The sequence below is a fragment of the Tursiops truncatus genome, chromosome 19 (genome assembly GCF_011762595.2).
Source record: "Tursiops truncatus isolate mTurTru1 chromosome 19, mTurTru1.mat.Y, whole genome shotgun sequence".
Classification (NCBI taxonomy): domain Eukaryota; kingdom Metazoa; phylum Chordata; class Mammalia; order Artiodactyla; family Delphinidae; genus Tursiops; species Tursiops truncatus.
In genome coordinates, this window is record NC_047052.1 from 26,329,852 (window position 1) to 26,348,595 (window position 18,744).

Genomic DNA, 18,744 nt, shown 5'->3' on the forward strand with positions numbered 1-18,744 from the left:
CCTTCAGCAGAACCCTGCGCCTCCGTGTCCGTGCCCGCTGGCATCTCCGCTCCGTCCTCCAGCTACCCACTGCCCTGTCGCCGCCCACCATGGCCCTGCTGCACTCCGGCCGCGTCCTGTCCGGAATCGCCGCCGCCTTCCACCCAGGCGTCGCTGCCGCGGCTTCTGCCAGAGCCAGGTAAGCGGGGGGAAAAGGAGCCAGGGCGACGGGCCTGCGAGCTGCCGACACCTCAGAACATCTAACCCGCCTTCAAAGCACACGCGTGCACCCTCACACACCAACTTTCTCTGCTACTCCCTCGGCTTCACAGGGGGCTGAGGATTGAGCGTCCGCGCCTCACAATGACCCTTCAGGTCCTACCTCCCACCCCTCCCATGCCCCTAGGACTGTCGGAGAGCCTGCCAACGCGTTCCCCTGGCTTAGGAAGTGTGGCCCTCTACGGTACCCGGACTCCCATTCAAGGTGGAGAGGTCACGACACGTAGATTCGGCGCAGTGCGGGTGGGGGCAAGGGGAGAGCCCCCGGGCTGTGGCGCCGAGCCGGCCTCGCGCGGATTGGCTGCGGCGCCGGGAATACCTCGCGCTAGTTGGCTGCGGCGCCGGGCGGGGATGGGGGATGGGGGGCGTGAGCCCTTGACCCGCTGCTCTGGGGGGTGGCGGGGCTCACCTGTTGGGGTCTCCCTGGGCCGTGGCAGGGCTGGAGAGGCGGCGGCTGGCTCCCGTTTGTGTGCCGGGGGAAGAAAGCTCAAGGGAGGAAGGTTTTCAGGGCCCTGGCTTTCGGGCTTGGCGTTCCTCCCCGCATCCTGTGACCTTGGCGCGCGGCATTCTCCCGCCTGTGTCGCCTCCTGAGTCACCGGTGAACCCCTCCCCCTGGCCCTTTGACCCTTGGATGTTAAGAGTCGGGGTGTAGTGACTTTTTTTTCCCCGTTTTATCCCTTAGGAGGTCTGGCTGTAGGGAAGTTGCCTTTCTTCCCCTCCCTCTTGCTCTGCTCTTCGTTTAGTATTTGCTAATCGCAGCCAGGCACTGGACCAGATGCTCGTGCTAGATGCAGCGGTGAACAAGCCTGACGGAGGGACCGGTGTCGCTCAAAAATTTCCAAATATGTAATTTCAAACTGTGTGATGTGTTGCAGAGAAAAGGTTACAGAGCATTAAACGAGTTAGTAATCCCTTCCTAGTGGAGAGAGCCAAGCCAGGCTATATAATTCACACAAGAAGCCGATTTGGGAGAGTGCCCTTAATGACTACCTAATCAGGAACCGAGTCTCCAAACCACCCCAATCAGACCTTAACTCCAAAGAGCAAAGCCTTGACACCTCATACCTGCCTTGGCCTTTCGTTTGAATGTATGCACGGTGTCTTTAAGGCGGCAGAACAGTTTGTCCTTACCAAAGCCCCACACTCTTGGCAGTACAGTTTTGCCCAGGCTTTCACACTTTCTTCTTTACCTAATTTGGTTCCTTCTTGGCCCACTGTCAAGGTGTGCCCTTGTTTTTTTTTTGTTTTTTTTTTGCCTTACACGGGCCCCTCACTGTTGTGGCCTCTCCCGTTGTGGAGCACAGGCTCCGGACGCGCAGGGTCAGCGGCCGTGGCTCACGGGCCCAGCCGTTCCGCGGCATGTGGGATTCTCCCGGACCGGGGCACGAACCCGTGTCCCCTGCATCGGCAGGCGGACTCTCAACCACTGCGCCACCAGGGAAGCCCCAAGCTGTGCTCTTAAGGCAGCCTACCTGGACTAGAATTAGGGAGGGGGTGTCATTTATGCAGCAGATTTGGAGAACAGAAAATAGTGCCTAAAATTATGGGCAAGTGAAAGTCTGTTTCACCATTGTAGTAATCTTAAAATCTTAAATAGTAATCTTAAAATAATCTCTTGTTTTATGGATTTGGTTGAGTGGCCTACAGCTCTGCTTACAAAGTGCTTGGTGAAATCCCTATGGGTGTTACCTTTTAGTCTCTCTCTCACTTTGACAGCCTAACTTGTTTTTCTTTTGTGTCTTTTCCACATTAGAATGTGAATTCCATGAGAGCAGAGACTGTATCTATTTTGTTCACTGTTATAATATAGTATTTCAGGACGTAGAACAAATTGAGTATTTTAATTTTAAACCTTGATTTTTCAATTAATGCAATGGAAACATATGACATTTTAGCATTGTACCTTAGTTCAAAGTCTAAACATAGGGGAACCAGAGTGGTTCAGAATGTGTACCAAAAAAGTCTTAAAATATTTGAGCCCCTGCAGTTGAGGAGGTGCTGTTCAGGTTTAACAATGATGCATGATTCAGTGATAGAACCAGATGCCATATCTAACTATGATTGTTAACTCTTCAGACAACAAGGAAGTTAAGAATCTCCACTCCTGCCACGGTGGATATGATCTTTACCTAAAGCCAAATGGTAAAATTGGAAAACATTCAAACAACTAATTGAAGTTTTTTTTTTATTTATTTTTTTTTAAAAAACAGCTCATCTAATACAATGAAACCTTGGCAGTTGGTATTCTGAAGGACTGAGGATTTATCCTATGACATACTTAATTTTCATACTTGGGTCATTTAAATGGAACTCTCTAAGTTCAAGTGTTCCTATAGCTGCATTTTTTATACAGAAGGAACTAACCTTTAACCTTTTCTTCCTGACCTGTGCTGTAAAAGCATAGTAACATGAAATCAGACATAGTCACAGGTCAGTGAAGAAAGGAAAATATGCTAATGTATTTTTATTATAAATACCTATTCTTAATTATTTAATTCTCATTATTTAATTTGTAGTTAAATAACTGAAGGAGTATCATGAGACCCTTTAGAAAGGCAGTGCTCAGTAGTGGTACAATAACCAGTAAGAAGATCGTAATTGTAGTATTGTCTTTGCCGTTTTTTAGCTCTATGATCATGAGCAAGTTAATTAACTTCTCTTCTTATTTTAAAATAAGAATGTGAGGGAAAACATTCTAAAAACTATAAAGCACTAGGTAGACTCCCAGAAAAATTGCAAGGTATTTGAGTTGGAAATGCTTATCTGAATACTTTGTACCTAACATCTTTTGGCTGGCTGGTCAATATTGCTCAATGGCTGAAGCTTTGCACTTTTGTCCAAAGTACATAGATAGGAATACTTTGTAGGCCGCAAGTTATCAGTATCAATTTTGTCCCTGGAACACTCTTGGTTTCCGCTAGTACTGTCCCTTAAAATCATTAGAGTTCTTACAATGTGGGCGTGATCTTTATCCTTAGAAGGAATGGAATAATAAAGGGCATAGAGGACTGAAACATCATTACTGATATAGGACTGACTAATCAAATTAAGTATTCCTGCTTCTTTATTTAGATTGTTTCAGATATAATGTTTTGAAATTTTTTTAGAATCCTTCTTAAAAGATACCACTCTCAATCAGTTCTCTGCTAGAAGACTTAAGGCTATGATTTCTGAGAGAATTTCTCTACTAGATAAACTTTTTAAAGAACTTGACAAAAAAGTGCTTTTCACACCCTTTAATAAGAATGGTGCCTTCTCCTTGTGGTTTAGGAGCAGCGGCTCTGTCATTGTTGATGGAAGGCCCTGGAAACAATTGAAAATTGTTTATTAAAAGTTCTTAAATTGTATTTAATTGTTTATTAAAAGTTCTCTGTATGTCATTGGGCATTCAAGGTGTTCCTTGCACTCATCAGTTAATGACAGTGATATAGGTGGGCAGGTGGCTACATGTTTTCAGGGTCTGAATCATGGGTAGGACATAATGAAAGCTTTTGTCAGGACCAGTTCAGAAGTTGCTTCGAGGTAGTATCTGTTTCTTACTATTGCTTAGATACTGGGACAACCAAGCAGCCTAGAACACTGAAAAAAGAATGAGAAGGATTTTGAGTCCTGGCAGTAGTGCTAGTGAAGAGGAAGAATGATAACATCTCAGAGACTCCAGAGAAAACTAAATAGTAATAATTGAAAAGCAGGAAAGACCTGCATTTGGTCATAAAGTTATGACTTATGCTCCTTGAATTTTTTACATACTTGGCCTCACCAGTCTTCATACTAGGGGCAAGGTGGTTATAAATAAAAGTGTAGTAGTAATAATTTAGTAACAGTGATACCAGCTAACATCAAGCACTGTGTATCAGGCTCTGTTTTTGACTGTTTTATATTTAATAGCTCCTTTCATCCTTGTAACAGCCCTGAGAGATAGGTACTGTTGTGCCCCCATTTTACAGGTAAGAAAAATTGAGACTTAGAGAAGTTCATTGATTCGCCTGTGCTCACACAGCTGGTAGGTGGCTGAGCGTTTGAATCCATGCAGTTTGCCCTACTGACATTGCACAGGGCAAGCTATTAAAAGAAGTAAAAGCCTGGGACATCTGAAAATGGAATAATCCACCCTTTGTTAAGAGAGAATTAGCTGTACATACCAATTACAGCTACTGAGACTGAGACAATTTTCAGCTTGTCAGGAGAGCTTAAAGTTATTTTTTAATTCTCATTTTTTATACATTTTTAAAATATTTATTTATTTATTTAATTTGTCTATGCCGGGTCTTAGTTGCGGCACACGGGATCTTTGTTGCTGCGTGCTCATTGCTGCACGTGGGATCTTTAGCTGTGGCATGCGAACTCTTAGTTGCAGTATGTGGGATCTAGTTCCCTGACCAGGGATCAGACCCGGGCCCCCTGCGTTGCAGGTGTGGAGTCGTAGCCACTGGACCACCAGGGAAGTCCCTATTTTTTGTACCTTTTTTAAAGGTTACTTTCCATTTACAGTTATTACAAAATATTGGCTGTATTCCCTGTGTTGTGCGATACATGCTTGAGCCTATCTCACACCCAGTAGTTTGTACCCGCCACTCCCCACCCCTGTATCACCCCTCCCCCATCCCCACTGGTAACCACTGGTTTGTTCCCCGTATCTGTGGGTCTGCTTCTTTATTCATTAGCTTGTTGTATATTTTAGATTCCACATATAAGTAATATCATACAATATTTGTCTTTCTCTCTGACTTAATTTCACTTAGCATAATGCCCTCCAAGTCTATCCATATTGCTGCAAATGGCAAGATTTCGTTTAAAGGATTTTTTTTTAATGTAAAATCATGACTCATACAAATATAAAATAACGAATATTGTTAAGCATTTTAACTCAATAAGTAATGAGGAAATCAGTAAGATGTTACAACCAGTTCTAAATACCTGGCAATTCTCTGTCATCCTCTCCACCTCTACTCCCCCCATCCTGGTTCAAGCCCTCATCTTTCTCTCTGTCGCTGGGTGCTGAACCAGATTTTTCAGTGATCCTTCTGCGTTTCCCCTCCTTCTCTGCATTCAGTACCCCACCTTGTGACCAGATGAGCTCTAAAAATGCAAGTCTCCTCGTGTCACTGTTCTTACCTGATCACCATCCCCCCTCCAAAAAAAACCTTAAATGATTCTGTATATTTTCACTACATCCAAAGTAGAGCCCAGGAACCTGTATTTTAATAAGCTTTCCAAATGATGCCCTTAACAAGTTTGGGAACAGGATAAAACGCAGTCCCTTTGGTTGGATGTCACAGAACACCCTTACATTGGTCCTTGCTTACTTCTCTAGTCTCATCTTTTACCACTCACAACTTCTCACTGCCAAATTACTTGAGATATCCTTTGCCTGGGAATCCAGGTCAGGTTTGGACTGCTTTGAAAGTGTACACATGCACCCTGTCCTCCCCAGGATGATTCAGGTGCCCCTACCTTTTGCTTCTCACAGCATTTGTATTAATATTATTGGCCTCCACTCTTCTGCAAGGTGCTTTGAAGTCATGCATTGTTGGATTATTGGTGTCTATTGCTATATCATGTGCATGGTAGACAGGAAAACATTTGTTGAAATGGATTTTTGGCAGATCCAAGATGTCTTTGGCCATGGAAATCTAGTTGCTGTGACTGATGTCTTAAATTTCCCATTTCAGCTCCTGGTGGGCTCATGTGGAGATGGGGCCCCCAGATCCCATCCTGGGAGTCACAGAAGCCTTTAAGAGAGACACCAACAGCAAAAAGATGAATCTGGGAGTTGGTGCCTACCGGGATGATAACGGAAAGCCTTACGTGCTCCCCAGTGTCCGGAAGGTAAGCTTGCCAGACGTCTGTTTGATGGGGATGAATAACTGAAGGGCACTCCTGAAGAGAGACAGAAAGACTCCTGGACTGGGAGTCAGGAGACCTGGGTTCTAGTTCTGATACTGCTTGAATCAGGTAGGTTGTCTGGGCTGTAGTCTCCTTGGCTATAAAAGTGAGAGGTTGGAACTATATGGTCTTTTCCAAGATTGAACTTCTATGATTATCTGTAAAACAGGCAGAGTGTCATGTTTTATCCTGAGGATGCACAAAAGGACCAAGCATTTAAACATTGTCTCTTGGTGATAGGAATAGCCCTTTGTGGATGAGGGTTACCATTGTTATTTTCCATTTCTCTCATTTTGATTGCCTTAATAAAACCCTCCTACCCAGGCGTGTTCCGTTCTTTCTTCCTATTGAACTATAGAATAATTTTCTTTATTTTGTCGTATTTTTATTAGTAGTCTTTCTATTGGTTATCACAACTTAAATAATGTAACTAATTTCCTTAGAACAGTGTTTTGTTTTGGCTGCGTTGGGTCTTAATTTCTTTGCGCGTGGGCTTTTCTTTAGTTGCAGCAAGCGGGGGCTACTCTTTGTTGCGGTGCATGAGCTTCTCATTGCAGTGGCTTCTCTTGTTGCGGAGCTCAGGCTCTAGGGTGCATGGGCTCAGCAGCTGTGGCTCGCGGGCTCTAGAGCACAGGCTCAGTAGTTGTGGTGCACGGGCTTAGTTGCACATCCTGCAGCATGTGGAATCTTCCAGGACCAGGGCTCGAATCCATGTCTCCTGCACTGGCAGGCGTATTCTTAACCACTGCGCCACCAGGGAAGTCCCAGAACAATTTTTTAAAAGAAAGTATGTGTTTCCTTTCCATCTGCACCTCCTCTGATGAAATATGTGCTGCTCTGTCACTTCCAAACATGGGGTAGTGACGTGTTGTTCCTGCATATAGCAGAACTAGGCATCCTGAGTGAAAGTTACAGAAGCATACTTTGGGGTGGGAATAAAGAACCCTCTGATCATCTGAGCTGCAGTAGGCTGGCTCAGGCCCTCTTGAGCCACTGTAGTAACAGAGCATGGGCTGAATGAACCACTGAAAGAAGAAATTTCTGAGTGTATGGGAGTGTGGATTAGGTGTCCTCTCTCTAATTCTCTGAGTAGAAAAAAGGACTCAAGAAATGGTTGTGATGAGAAGACTCACAAAAAACTGCTGGCTACTGGGTCTCAGGTCATGCAGGGATTGCTTTTGTTCTCAGTAAATCAGTTTAAAGTATTCAGCAGGTGTTAGCTATTGATAGAAGCTGAAACACCACCACACACTTTTGTACATTACCTCTTAACTCTTCACCTCAGTCGTATGAGGTGTAGAAACAGCTGTTCCCCCATTCAACAGGTGAGCAAACTGAGGTTCAGGGAGGTTAATAAATCACCCAGTGTCACACAGCTAGTAAGGGACAGCCAGGCCTCTGACTCCAAAGCATGAAGATATGTGACTATTACTATTAACCTTTTGAAGTTCTTAGACTGGTATATACCTTGAAATACTTCTTTATGTATTTGTTTTGGTTTTATCATCTTATATCTATTTTAAGTGTTGCTCTTAAACCTTGTTCTTGTGCATCCCAAGAATGCCATTTTTTTTAAAACAAGAGACACCATATACCTACCCATTCACATAAAACCTAACTTAATGGGCTTCCCTGGTGGCGCAGTGGTTGAGAATCTGCCTGCCAGTATAGGGGACACAGGTTCAAGCCCTGGTCCGGGAAGATCCCACATGCCACAGAGTGACTAAGCCCGTGCACCACAACTACTGAGCCTGCACTCCCTGCTCTCTGCAACTAGAGGAAGCCCGTGCACAGCAATGAAGACCCAATGCAGCCAAAAATAAATAAATAAAATTTTTTTTAAAGTCTAACTTCTAAAAATAAAGTAAAATATGATAAAAATTTAATATTCCTGTTCTGTAATATAAGATATATTCTACTTACCCTTCTTCTTGAACAATATCTCCAAATTTTTTTAAAAGGCTTTACTTCCAAAATTTAACTTATAAAACATTAGATATTATTCATGGTAATTCCAGGTAAGGAGAAGAAACTAAATGGATGCATTTTCTCTTGTCTAGGCAGAGGCCCAGATTGCTGCAAGAAATTTGGACAAAGAATACCTGCCCATTGGGGGACTGGCTGAATTTTGTAAGGCATCTGCAGAACTAGCCCTGGGTGAGAGCAACGAAGTGTTGAAAAGTGGCCGGGTAAGGAGAACAGACTCTGGCACCATACGGGTCTCTTTAAATCTAGCAGTTTAAACAAATATGAAATAATTTAAATAAGAAAAGATACACCACTTTGTGTGTGATGATTGTTTTGAGGTAGCCGCACGATGACTGATATCTCTTCTTTAGGTAGTAAATTGCCACTAATTCAATAAAAGATTTCATATAATACCAATTCCAAAAATGTAGTAGTAATCCTAAAAATGTAGTGATTTGACTTAAGATTTGACAGTTTTTGCTGTTAGTCTCTGTATGTGCTTATGTTCATTTTACACTGAATGGCTTTGAGGAATGCCAAACTATGTCAAGTTTTAAGGCCTATAATTAGGTCCCACCCTCATGTCCCAAGCTGCCAGCTTAGGTAGAGGAAACAGGCAGAAAACAAGCCACGGGGTGACTGTCAGGGCCAGGACAAGCCTGGCACTCCTCTGCCACCCCTTCACAGCCAGCTTGGATGTTGAAAGAGCAGACCATGCTCCCTCCATGCTGTCTCCCTCCTCAGAGGGCAGAGAGCATCACTGCAGCCAAGAGGTGAAGCATAAGTGGTTCCCAGGTGTCTCCTCTCTCCAGCTCCCTGGGGGCCCTCTTACTGTGGAAGAAAGAGGTCCCTAAAGGTCACTGAACATAAGCTTTTTACAAACAGATTCTTGTATGCACCCACAGAGTAAACACAGGCCCAGCACTTGTAGTAGAAGACTCACATCATGCAGGTGGGATGCAGCCAGCCAGCCTGACATGTGGTCTCACGTGCATTATAGTTTCCTTGCTTTTGAAACAAATGTGGTTTTTTAATAGATTTGTGTGTTTAAATATTTATTTTTCTGGGTAAACCTCGACCCCAGGGTAATGTAGTAATGATCCTAAGTCATGGACAAAATATGGTTTGATTGCTATCCATATAATCAACCACCTGTTAACCTCTCATTAAAACGTCTGTATTTTTCTGTAATTTTTGCTTAGTCTGTGTATCATCTAGCGAATTGTAACCTAAGTGTAAGACTGGCCTATCTTAAAATCACATCAGCTTCTCTTTTATAAATTGCTATGCCTTTCTGATTCTTATTATCAGATTTACAGTTAGGTTTTTATTTCTAACATGCCAAAGTTTGCACAGGCAAACTTTGTTTACTAAAGAGTTTGTTAGTAGAGTTCCCCCTCCCGCCATTTAATCCATTGCCTCCCAGTCCAGAAAGTAGATTTATGTTTTGTAGAGCCTTGTACTTCTATGGTGCCTAAAAACAAAAACAAAAACAAAAACAAAAAAACCCTACTGTAGCTTCTTACTCATCCCCTAAAGTTGACCAATTTGAAGATTTACCTCATGCCATCTCCCTGTTACCCAAAAAGTATTTTCAGATTATGAAAACTCATAGAATATTATTCATGTAATAATGTTGTTCTAATATACTTGTTGACTTTTTTTTTTTTTTTTGTGGTACGTGGGCCTCTCACTGTTGTGGCCTCTCCTGTTGCGGAGCACAGGCTCCAGACGTGCAGGCTCAGCGGCCATGGCTCACGGGCCAAGCCGCTCCGCGGCATGTGGGATCTTCCCGGACTGGGGCACGAACCCATGTCCCCTGCATCGGCAGGCAGACTCCCAACCACTGTGCCACCAGGGAAGCCCACTTGTTGACTTTTTAAGATGACTTGCTTTTTGATGTTCAGAGAGTCATTCAATTTCATATAAGTCTAGAATAATATTTTAATGTAGTGACTGTTCATCGTGTCTTTTTTTCTCTGTATAAATCACTCCTTTTTCATATCTCGTGGGGGGCTGTGTCCTGAAAGTTTCTCATATAACACAGTATGATACTAACAACTTTCAGGGCAGGCCATAAGGAATTAGCTTCCACATCAGCACAGGTGTTAGAAACTGAAGAGCCAACTCTTTTGAGAACCTGTAAGGAGAGTTGTTCTCTCTTAGAAAATGGAATGAAACAGTAGTACTGTTCTCTTGTTTCTAAATATTCATTTGGAAGGGTGTCTTCATCTTCTGAAGAAAGAAGGGTACTGACCATACGGTGCCTCCCTGTGGGCTTGAGCTCAGGTTTGTTAAGTCGTGGGCCCGTAGAGAGAGTGCTGCACCTCACTGACCAGGGGTGTCTCTCCTTCAGTATATCACCGTGCAGACCATTTCTGGAACCGGGGCCTTAAGGATTGGAGCCAATTTTCTGGTGAGTCTGGAAACTCCTTCTGTAAGACGGTCTGTAAGCTGGGGATGATGGGGTTCCCTCTTGCATATGTGTTTGACTTCTGACCCAGAAGTAGATTTCCTCTTTCCACAAAGCTGGAAGATTTCCGGTTCTTTAATAAATGGAGTTGGGAGGAGAGGGGGGAATGGAAGTACTTAGAAGAAATTATAAGGAAGAGATAATTATAATAATAAGTACAATTTATTGAGCACCTACTGTAACTAGGAGCTTTTATTTCTTAACTTGTTTAATCTTTCTGAGGGAGATTTAGTTAATGCCATTTTACAGAGGAAGAAAGTGAGGCCCAGACAGGTCCTTGGCTACATAGCCAGTGTAATTGTTGCAGCCTGATTCCAACCCAGGCAGTCTCGCTGCTGAGTCATCACTGTCTCTCAATCTTAGAGAGAAGCCAACTTTCAGTAGAGAAAAATGTCTTCTCAGTTAAATATATCAACGTTTTTGTTGTTGTCTTTGCCTCTCCTTTCTTCATTTTTCCATTCCCTTTCATTCCATCTTTTAGCAAAGATTTTTTAAGTTCAGCCGAGATGTCTTTCTGCCCAAACCAACCTGGGGAAATCATACGCCCATCTTCAGGGACGCTGGCATGCAGCTACATAGTTATCGATACTACGACCCCAAGACGTGTGGCTTTGACTTCACAGGCGCTATTGAGGACATTTCAGTAAGTGTGGCTTTCAGGGCAGGACAGGGAAGGAACAAGGAATAAACCTCCCTGTGGAGATTTGATGTCTCCCACTTAGGTCTCAATATCCAACTTAAAACACTGGGATGAGGGACTTCCCTGGTGGTGGTCCAGTGGTTAAGACTCCATGCTTCCACTGCAGGGGACACGGGTTCAATCCCTGGTCGGGGAACTATGATCCTGCATGCCGCACAGAGCGGCCAAAAAAAAAAAACCAAAAATACCAGGATGAGCTAATTCCCAGACCTCATGTTATTTTCGTTACTTATCAAATAATGGTGACCCTATGGCATTTCAGGTAAATGATCTCCTTTAAAGCTGCAAAGTAATCTCTTGGTTGTTGTTCTCTTCAGAAAATACCAGCAGAGAGTGTTATTCTCCTGCACGCCTGTGCCCACAACCCCACGGGAGTGGACCCTCGTCCTGAACAGTGGAAGGAGATGGCTGCAGTGGTGAAGGTGAGGCAGGTGAACTGACCGGTGACTGTTCTGTGTTTAGTAACTAGCCTTGGATGCTTCACTTGGCGAAGTCTTAACAGTGAGAATTAACCTCGAGACTGCATGAAATTTCCACGCATTGTGTAGTTGCCAAGAAAGAACTCCTTGTTTGCATAATTAGCAGTTCTGTAATTGATGATACATGAGCAGTTTGAAAATAATTTTTGCTTCTCAGCTAAGATGTATAGAATTCTGATAAAACTTGTCGCTGGCTAGTCTGCACAATCGGTATCCCCTGGCCCCAGCATATCTGCTGTTGGTGCCTACACTTGCCCTGGTCAGTGGCTCCTTGTTCATCCTTTTATCCTCTTTTTCACATCCCCTCCTGTCTTTTCCACTCTCCTTGGCATTGCCGTTAATTATTCACAGTGATTCTTATTCTTCTGTGAGAGAAGGCACTAGTCAAAATTCCCAAGGAGGAAGATATTCCTGTTGGCTCGTGTCCCCATTCTCATTCCTTTCGGTTTCCCTTTCTTTACATTCTGTCAAACCTAAGCTGCGAACAGAGTGGGACAGAGAAACAGCATTCAGAGAGCACTTTCAAAATGAGATGGTTATAGTGAGGCTGTCCCCTGAACCCTGGGAATAAGATGGCCTGCCAGAGTCTCATTAGCCCCAGGAAAGGCTGAGGCTCGTCCTGTGTTGGCTGGACCAAAATAACTACCCAGACCACTGTGGGCCTTAGAAGAGCTTCCTGTTTGGACTTCCCTGGTGGTCCACTGGTTAAGACTCCATGCTTCCAATACAGAGGGCATGGGTTCGATCCCTGGTCAGGGAACTAAGATCACACATGCCATGCTTCCTGTCTGACCAGACAGCATTCTGTCCAGGTTGGATTAAGATTATCTTTTCTTAATGTCTTCTTGAAGGCCCATATCCACCAAAGTATTGAAGAAAAAACTATATATGTTGATATATTAACTCTAGGAAAATTAAACATTTCCAAACTGCCACCTGGGGAGAAAACTGTTGACTTTGTCTGAGTGAAGCAGGCATGGTCCCAATAAGCACAGGTAACCATCTGGGGCATCTTGAGAAGAACTGCCTAAAGCTTTGGTCATCTTTTCTTTCCTTTCCAGAAAAACAATCTTTTTGCATTCTTTGACATGGCCTACCAAGGGTTTGCCAGTGGCGATGGTAACAAGGATGCTTGGGCTGTGCGCTATTTCATCGAACAGGGCATTAATGTCTGTCTCTGCCAGTCCTATGCCAAGAACATGGGCTTATACGGTAAGCTAAAGGACCTAGGGTGATATGTGTTCTGTTGAGACTGAAGAAGTGGTGGGAGAGGGTGCCACAAAGGTGTAGAGTCTTGGAAGGGGTGGGTTGTGCGTGTGCGTGTGTTGTCCGTGTCCCTCTTACCCAGAGAGGAAAGACGGGGAGAGTGGATTTTACTGCTCTAAGCCATATCTTATTCAGTGTCCCTGAATTCCTCCAGCAAAGAAACCTATCACGGCTTCTCTAAACAAAAAGCGACTGCTCTGTGAGCCAGGAAGAGAGATACAATGAAGAGAGACCTGTGACCACTCTGTAGTACTCCAACTTTCTGTTGGAGATTCACCATGCTGGTTGTTGAAAACTTCTTGTTTATAACAAAGCGTTATTTTGTGCTTCTCATGGAAACAGATAACACATAGCGAATGGAATCACGACTGTCTTTAGTATTTTAGATAGGAGAACCAGAAGACAAGATCCATTTTTTCTTTTCAGGTGAGCGTGTTGGAGCCTTCACTGTGGTCTGCAAAGATGCTGATGAAGCCAAGAGGGTAGAATCACAGTTGAAGATCCTGATCCGTCCCATGTATTCCAACCCTCCTCTCAATGGTGCCCGGATTGCCTCCACCATTCTGACCAGCCCGGATCTGCGGAAACAATGGTAAAGGCGCTTTGCCATTCCCCAGCCGTCTGCCCTTCCCACCACTGATCCTTCAGAGCTCCTTTATACTTGGCTTATAGGGACATGCAGTGTCACTCAGCTTCCATATGTGGAAGGGGAGGAAGGAGAGAGGAGTGTACGTTTTGTCAGCACTTTCGAACAAATAAGTTGGTTGTTCCCTGTAAGAGAAAACATTGGTCTAGATTAGGGGTTGGCACACTATGTTCTGCAGGTCAAATCTAGGCTGCCCCCGTTTCTTGATGAATTGTGTAGGGATGCTCTCATGTCACAACAGCAGAGTTCAGCAGTTGTGACAGAGTCTGCAGCTCACAAAACCTAACATATGTACGATTTAGCCCTTTAGAGAAAGCTTGCCAACCCCTGCTATATATAATTCGGAGTCATGGAAGGTGTGATTTGTTACATAAGAGTTTATCCTGTGTAGCTGATTAACCGAGGGTGTAGATCCCTAAGCAGCTCATTGGATAGAAAAGCTAAGTCTGTGAGAAACTTCTTCCACAGCTCACCTGGTCATCATGGAACAACTGTTTTTTCTACCTTAGATTAATCCTCTGAACATTGAAGTAAATAGAGTCTGGTTCAGGATATTTCTTTTCAGTACAACAGATCTATGCAAGGCTTACCAAAAAATCAACTACTTTTTAAATTAGATCTGTTGTAAAATTAATGTGCGAGTACATTTCAGAAAGTTTGGGCAAGTCACTATAAGCCAGATTTTTTTTCTTTGCCTGTTATTATTCATAGTTGTAACATGAATAGTATGTCCATGTATCATATGTATGTGTAAATATGTTATATATGTGTGTGTAGAGTTGGTTTTGTTTTTGTCACTAAGAATTATTCTAAGCTTTTTTTCTTAATATTTTTAAGTGGTTTTTAAAAATATTTCCATGGTCCTTAATGGTTATCAAGATATTTATTTTTTTAATGTGTTCATTTCAATACTTATTTGAAGTCTGTAGTGTACAGAGATGACAGAGATACTGTGCTAGGTGACTAAGACATCTCTTCCCTTGGGGAGTTTATAATCTAGTGAGAGAGATACACGTATAGCATTGCTACAAGACAGATGGAATAAATGCTGCATAAAGGAAGAACTATTGATTAGTGGGGAATGCGGGAGGAAGTGATGCAGACAGCAGCATTTGAGCTCTGCCTTGAAGAGAGAAGGCAGAGGAAAGGAAAGGAAAGGAAGGAAGGGGAAAGATGTGCGTGAGGATCAGCACAGGCACGTGATGTGCATCGTGCAGGGTGTGCTTCAAACCAAGTGGGTTTTGTAGCAGAAACACTGAGTGTAAGGAGGGTGGAGAAGGCAGCAAAGCTGGGAAGGTGGGAGCAGGTCGTGTAGCACCTTGATATTGTGAGAAGTTAGAACTTCATTCTGTGGACAAAAAGGAGCATGGGGGCGGGAGGGGGCGGGGCGGGGGCAGTGGTTGCTAAGGTGGCCCTGGATCTAGCCATGGCCATGTACTCAGTGCCTTTAGGGCCCAGGCCTCAAAGTGAATGAAGCTGGATGGATAGGACTACAGGAAATATAAAATCATATGCCATCCTTAGTGGGGCTGGGGGCTCCAGCCGGTAATCACAAGGCTGGTGCAGTGTTGCCAGCTTCTTGTTTTTCAAGAGAGGCTACAAATCCACGTCTTTATGTGCATGTACCAAATCTAAGAATGTTTAACTGGGTCAAATAAGACATGATGAAGACTCTTATTTGGCCTTTCATTGGCAGTATGTAACCTCTGTTCTACCTATGCATGACATCATGGTGGAGAGATGGTTTGAAAAGTGAACACGTGAGAACAATGAGATAAATTATTTACAGTCATCTAGTTAGTGAGAGCCAACAGGAATTTCCCATAGCTCCATAGGAACAGAATGAATGAATGGGTAGATTCTGAGGAAGGGGAAGACTGTGTCCTGAATCCAGCGAGCATGCACAGTCAGAGGACTGCCTTCTGTGCTCCCCCAGATAGAATTCACCCTCTCTTCTCAGGGCCTCTCTCAACACAGCACAGTTCTGTCGATTCTTATCCCACCTTGTTCCATAGTCAGTTGTTTGCAGGTTTGCTCCCAGCCACAATGGTAAGCTTTTAAAGGGAGGGGCCGGGTCTCAGTCCTCCCTTTCTCCTCAGCACCTAGCACATGGCTGGGCACATGGTAGGTTCACAGCACACTGTCTTTAACTGTGAAGGCAGCAATGTTTCTTCCATCCATGTTAAAGAATAAGGTTATATTTTACTGTTTAATTTGCAGCTTTTGCCCCTTGAGTAAGGGATGGAGAGCCTTAGTCCTCCTATGTTTTAGAGTGATTTAGTCATTCATTTTTCTTTTTTTTTAAATTGAACATCTAATTGGCTTTATTAAATAATTCATGAATTGGGCAGTATCCATCTAGTAAATAGAAAGGCACTCCGCATTCATTTTTCTTAATAACTCAATTATGTCAGCTATTTTAGTTGCCTGATCAAAATGGTGTTCTGATAGAAAGCAGGATGCTGTAAAATAGCTTTCTTCCGAGACCAGGGACAGCACAGGACTCGGTCAAAAACGGAGAATTGAGGCAAGCTAGAGCAGTACGCAAGGGAGGTAAAAATGCCGGGAACTGGCTTATCTGTTAGTGCTTGGCCAGAATTGAGCTCCATCTTGGGGTTTTTTTTCCAGGTTACAAGAAGTAAAGGGCATGGCCGACCGCATCATTAGCATGCGGACTCAGCTGGTCTCCAACCTCAAGAAGGAGGGCTCCTCCCACAACTGGCAGCACATCGTTGACCAGATTGGCATGTTTTGTTTCACAGGCCTAAAGCCTGAACAGGTGAGTGGACTCCGATTTCTCCGCAGCAGACCAGTTGGTCAGTCCTTGCAAACCAAAATTCCTCAGGTCACCTACCCATTTAGGATTACTCTAAAAACAGTCATTTTGAAGCTTCATTCATAGGTAAAAGAAATATGAAGCTTTCATTTCGTTTTATTCTTTGTTGGTCGTTTACCTGTCTGTATCCTCTATGAGGTTGCAAACTTCTGAAAAACAGAGCTTGTTTTGATCATTGTTATAAACACTGCTGTTTCTCAGAAAGATTCCAGAACAAGCAGGAGCCTGAATATTGATAGGAAGAGTAGCTGTTCCATAGCTGGATTCTGGATCAATTTTTCTACAAAGGCTGAATATATATATAAGATTTTTTTCACCTGGTCACACTTCAGAATTCAACATCCTACTTTAAAATAGCTTTTTATTCTTCTTTCATTCTAAGCTAGCATACCAAATTCTGGGAATAGGGTTTAAGTGAGAAAACAGACCTGTTATTTTCCTGTCCTAACTGTTGGGTAATTGTGCCATGCCAGGGCTGGGGAGACCCCCCTGACCAGGAAGTGCCCACACACTCTTCTCTCTGCAGGTGGAGCGGCTGACCAAGGAGTTCTCCATCTACATGACAAAGGATGGCCGTATCTCTGTGGCAGGGGTCACCTCGGGCAATGTGGGCTACCTTGCTCATGCCATTCACCAGGTCACCAAGTAATTCCCCTGGTCAGAGGGAACAGAGACAACCTTCCTGTCTTCAGCCTCTGCTACTGTGAGATTCACATGGAGGAAGAGGGAGAGTGGATGGTGGTGAGCGGATCATTTTTTTCAACCACAGTACTTTAAAACTCAGCGATTGAATGTGTTTCTCAGAAAAGAATGTGCAGTGAAATAGGGCGGAGGCACCTGTGGCTGGTGTTGGGAACTTTGTGGCTGTAAACCAAACTCTCACTCATCCTTTTATCTCCAGTTTTTCCAACAGAGTTTACATGTACAAGAAAGATATAAGCCCAAAAAATACCTGTCAATCACACCATTGCAATATTTCAGAAGCTTTAACAGAAGCACCTTTTGGTGTTGCGGGTTCCTCTGTAAAACCAGCGTGAAAATAGCACCTATTAGAGGCTTTGTGAAAAGACCTAGTTCTAACATTAACAGTCAACCTCATGTTTGTCCTCCCATGATTGAGCAACCTTATCAACAAACCGTATGACAGAAATCATGTTTTACAGCGAGTCTGCTACCGCTGCAGCAAAGAAAAGATGCAATTTCCCGTCTTATTTAAGAAAAAAAGAAAGAAGGCTCTCCTTTTTAGTACTTGCAGGCATTTTAATGTTCCTCTTCTTACTCACTGCTGTTCTTTTCCTTAGGCACAAAGATCTATAACTAGCCTAGATTTTCATCCTGTTCTACTCCTTGATTGACCATCAGTCCCATCCCATAGGATTTACTTATTTGAAGAATGAAGAACATTATTTACTGCTCATCCCATACCCTCGCTTTTCTTGGCAAAGAATAGCGGAGAGTAGGTAACTGCACTTTATTTCAGCATCCCCTTCAATGATTGTCATCTCCTGTAGGGATGTTGCCTCTGCCCAGTTGGACCTCGTAGCTTTGTTCAGTATGGTTGTGCAGTCACTCATTTCATATCATGAGTCAGGCAATGCAGGGTAGAATCGGGAAAGAGGATGTTCTGGGCTTTGATTTCAACTTTTGTGTGCTGCCAGCTGGGCTCAGGCTTCACCCTTTGGAAGGATAACCACCATTTGCTCTAAATGTAGACTTATTGCAGCCTGGTCTCTCTGTTACAATAAAGTTACTGTAGACCCAACCGCCATTTACCATGTTATCTTTTTTCTTTAATGGGATGAAAGGTTAGGAGTGGGTATATATCCCTGGAATCTGGAATTGTGTCCAGATGACCATAAGCCAAGAGATATTATAGCTGTTTCGAATGTAAACCAAAGCCACATCTTTGTCGTGTCATTCCTCATGTCCAGTCCAACAACGCTGAAAATGTTGGTACAATCCTTTGGACCTTGGTAGACAAGTAAATGGAGTGCCTCAAAGGATCCTGTGGATAGAGGCAGTGATGAGGAGATGGGGAGGGGAGGTGGCAACTTTGGGTGTCTAGAGGAGTCAAGTAGGTAATATAAACAAACAGTGCATGTAAAGTAAAAAAGCGATGTGAACTGGGTGTGAGATGATTGTCAGTGACCAGCCCGCATCCTCAGAGATGAGGCATAGTAGGGAAGTAAGTGACAGGCACTGTGAAAATGAAAGCCCAGGGCTGCAGGTCTT

The 18,744-nt window shown here is 43.6% G+C and overlaps 1 protein-coding gene and 2 long non-coding RNA genes across 3 annotated transcripts in view; 1 reads left to right on the forward strand and 2 right to left on the reverse strand.

The window, feature by feature from the left end:
* LOC141277111 (uncharacterized) overlaps positions 1-990 on the reverse strand; it is a 112,783-nt gene extending 111,793 nt beyond the window's left edge. Inside the window, exon 1 of the long non-coding RNA XR_012327847.1 lies at positions 668-990. This is a non-coding gene — a long non-coding RNA (uncharacterized lncRNA). The remainder of the gene's footprint in view (positions 1-667) is intronic.
* GOT2 (glutamic-oxaloacetic transaminase 2) lies at positions 1-18,274 on the forward strand. The gene is made up of 10 exons (XM_073795511.1): positions 1-178; positions 5,931-6,087; positions 8,205-8,333; positions 10,469-10,528; positions 11,067-11,228; positions 11,603-11,716; positions 12,826-12,976; positions 13,457-13,622; positions 16,305-16,455; positions 17,039-18,274. Exons 1-10 carry the CDS (start codon positions 90-92, stop codon positions 17,159-17,161), a joined length of 1,302 nt encoding a protein of 433 aa, XP_073651612.1. The 5' UTR covers positions 1-89; the 3' UTR covers positions 17,162-18,274.
* LOC141277113 (uncharacterized) overlaps positions 13,388-18,744 on the reverse strand; it is a 6,914-nt gene continuing 1,557 nt past the window's right edge. The window contains exon 2 of the long non-coding RNA XR_012327851.1: positions 13,388-13,801. This is a non-coding gene — a long non-coding RNA (uncharacterized lncRNA). The remainder of the gene's footprint in view (positions 13,802-18,744) is intronic.

Coding starts and splice junctions, on each gene's coding strand:
- GOT2 (XM_073795511.1), top strand. CDS start 90: ATGGCCCTGCTGCACTCCGGCCGCGTCCTGTCCGGAATCGCCGCCGCC. Junction 10,529..11,066: donor GGATTGGAGCCAATTTTCTG/GTGAGTCTGGAA, acceptor TCCATCTTTTAG/CAAAGATTTTTTAAGTTCAG. Junction 16,456..17,038: donor CAGGCCTAAAGCCTGAACAG/GTGAGTGGACTC, acceptor TTCTCTCTGCAG/GTGGAGCGGCTGACCAAGGA.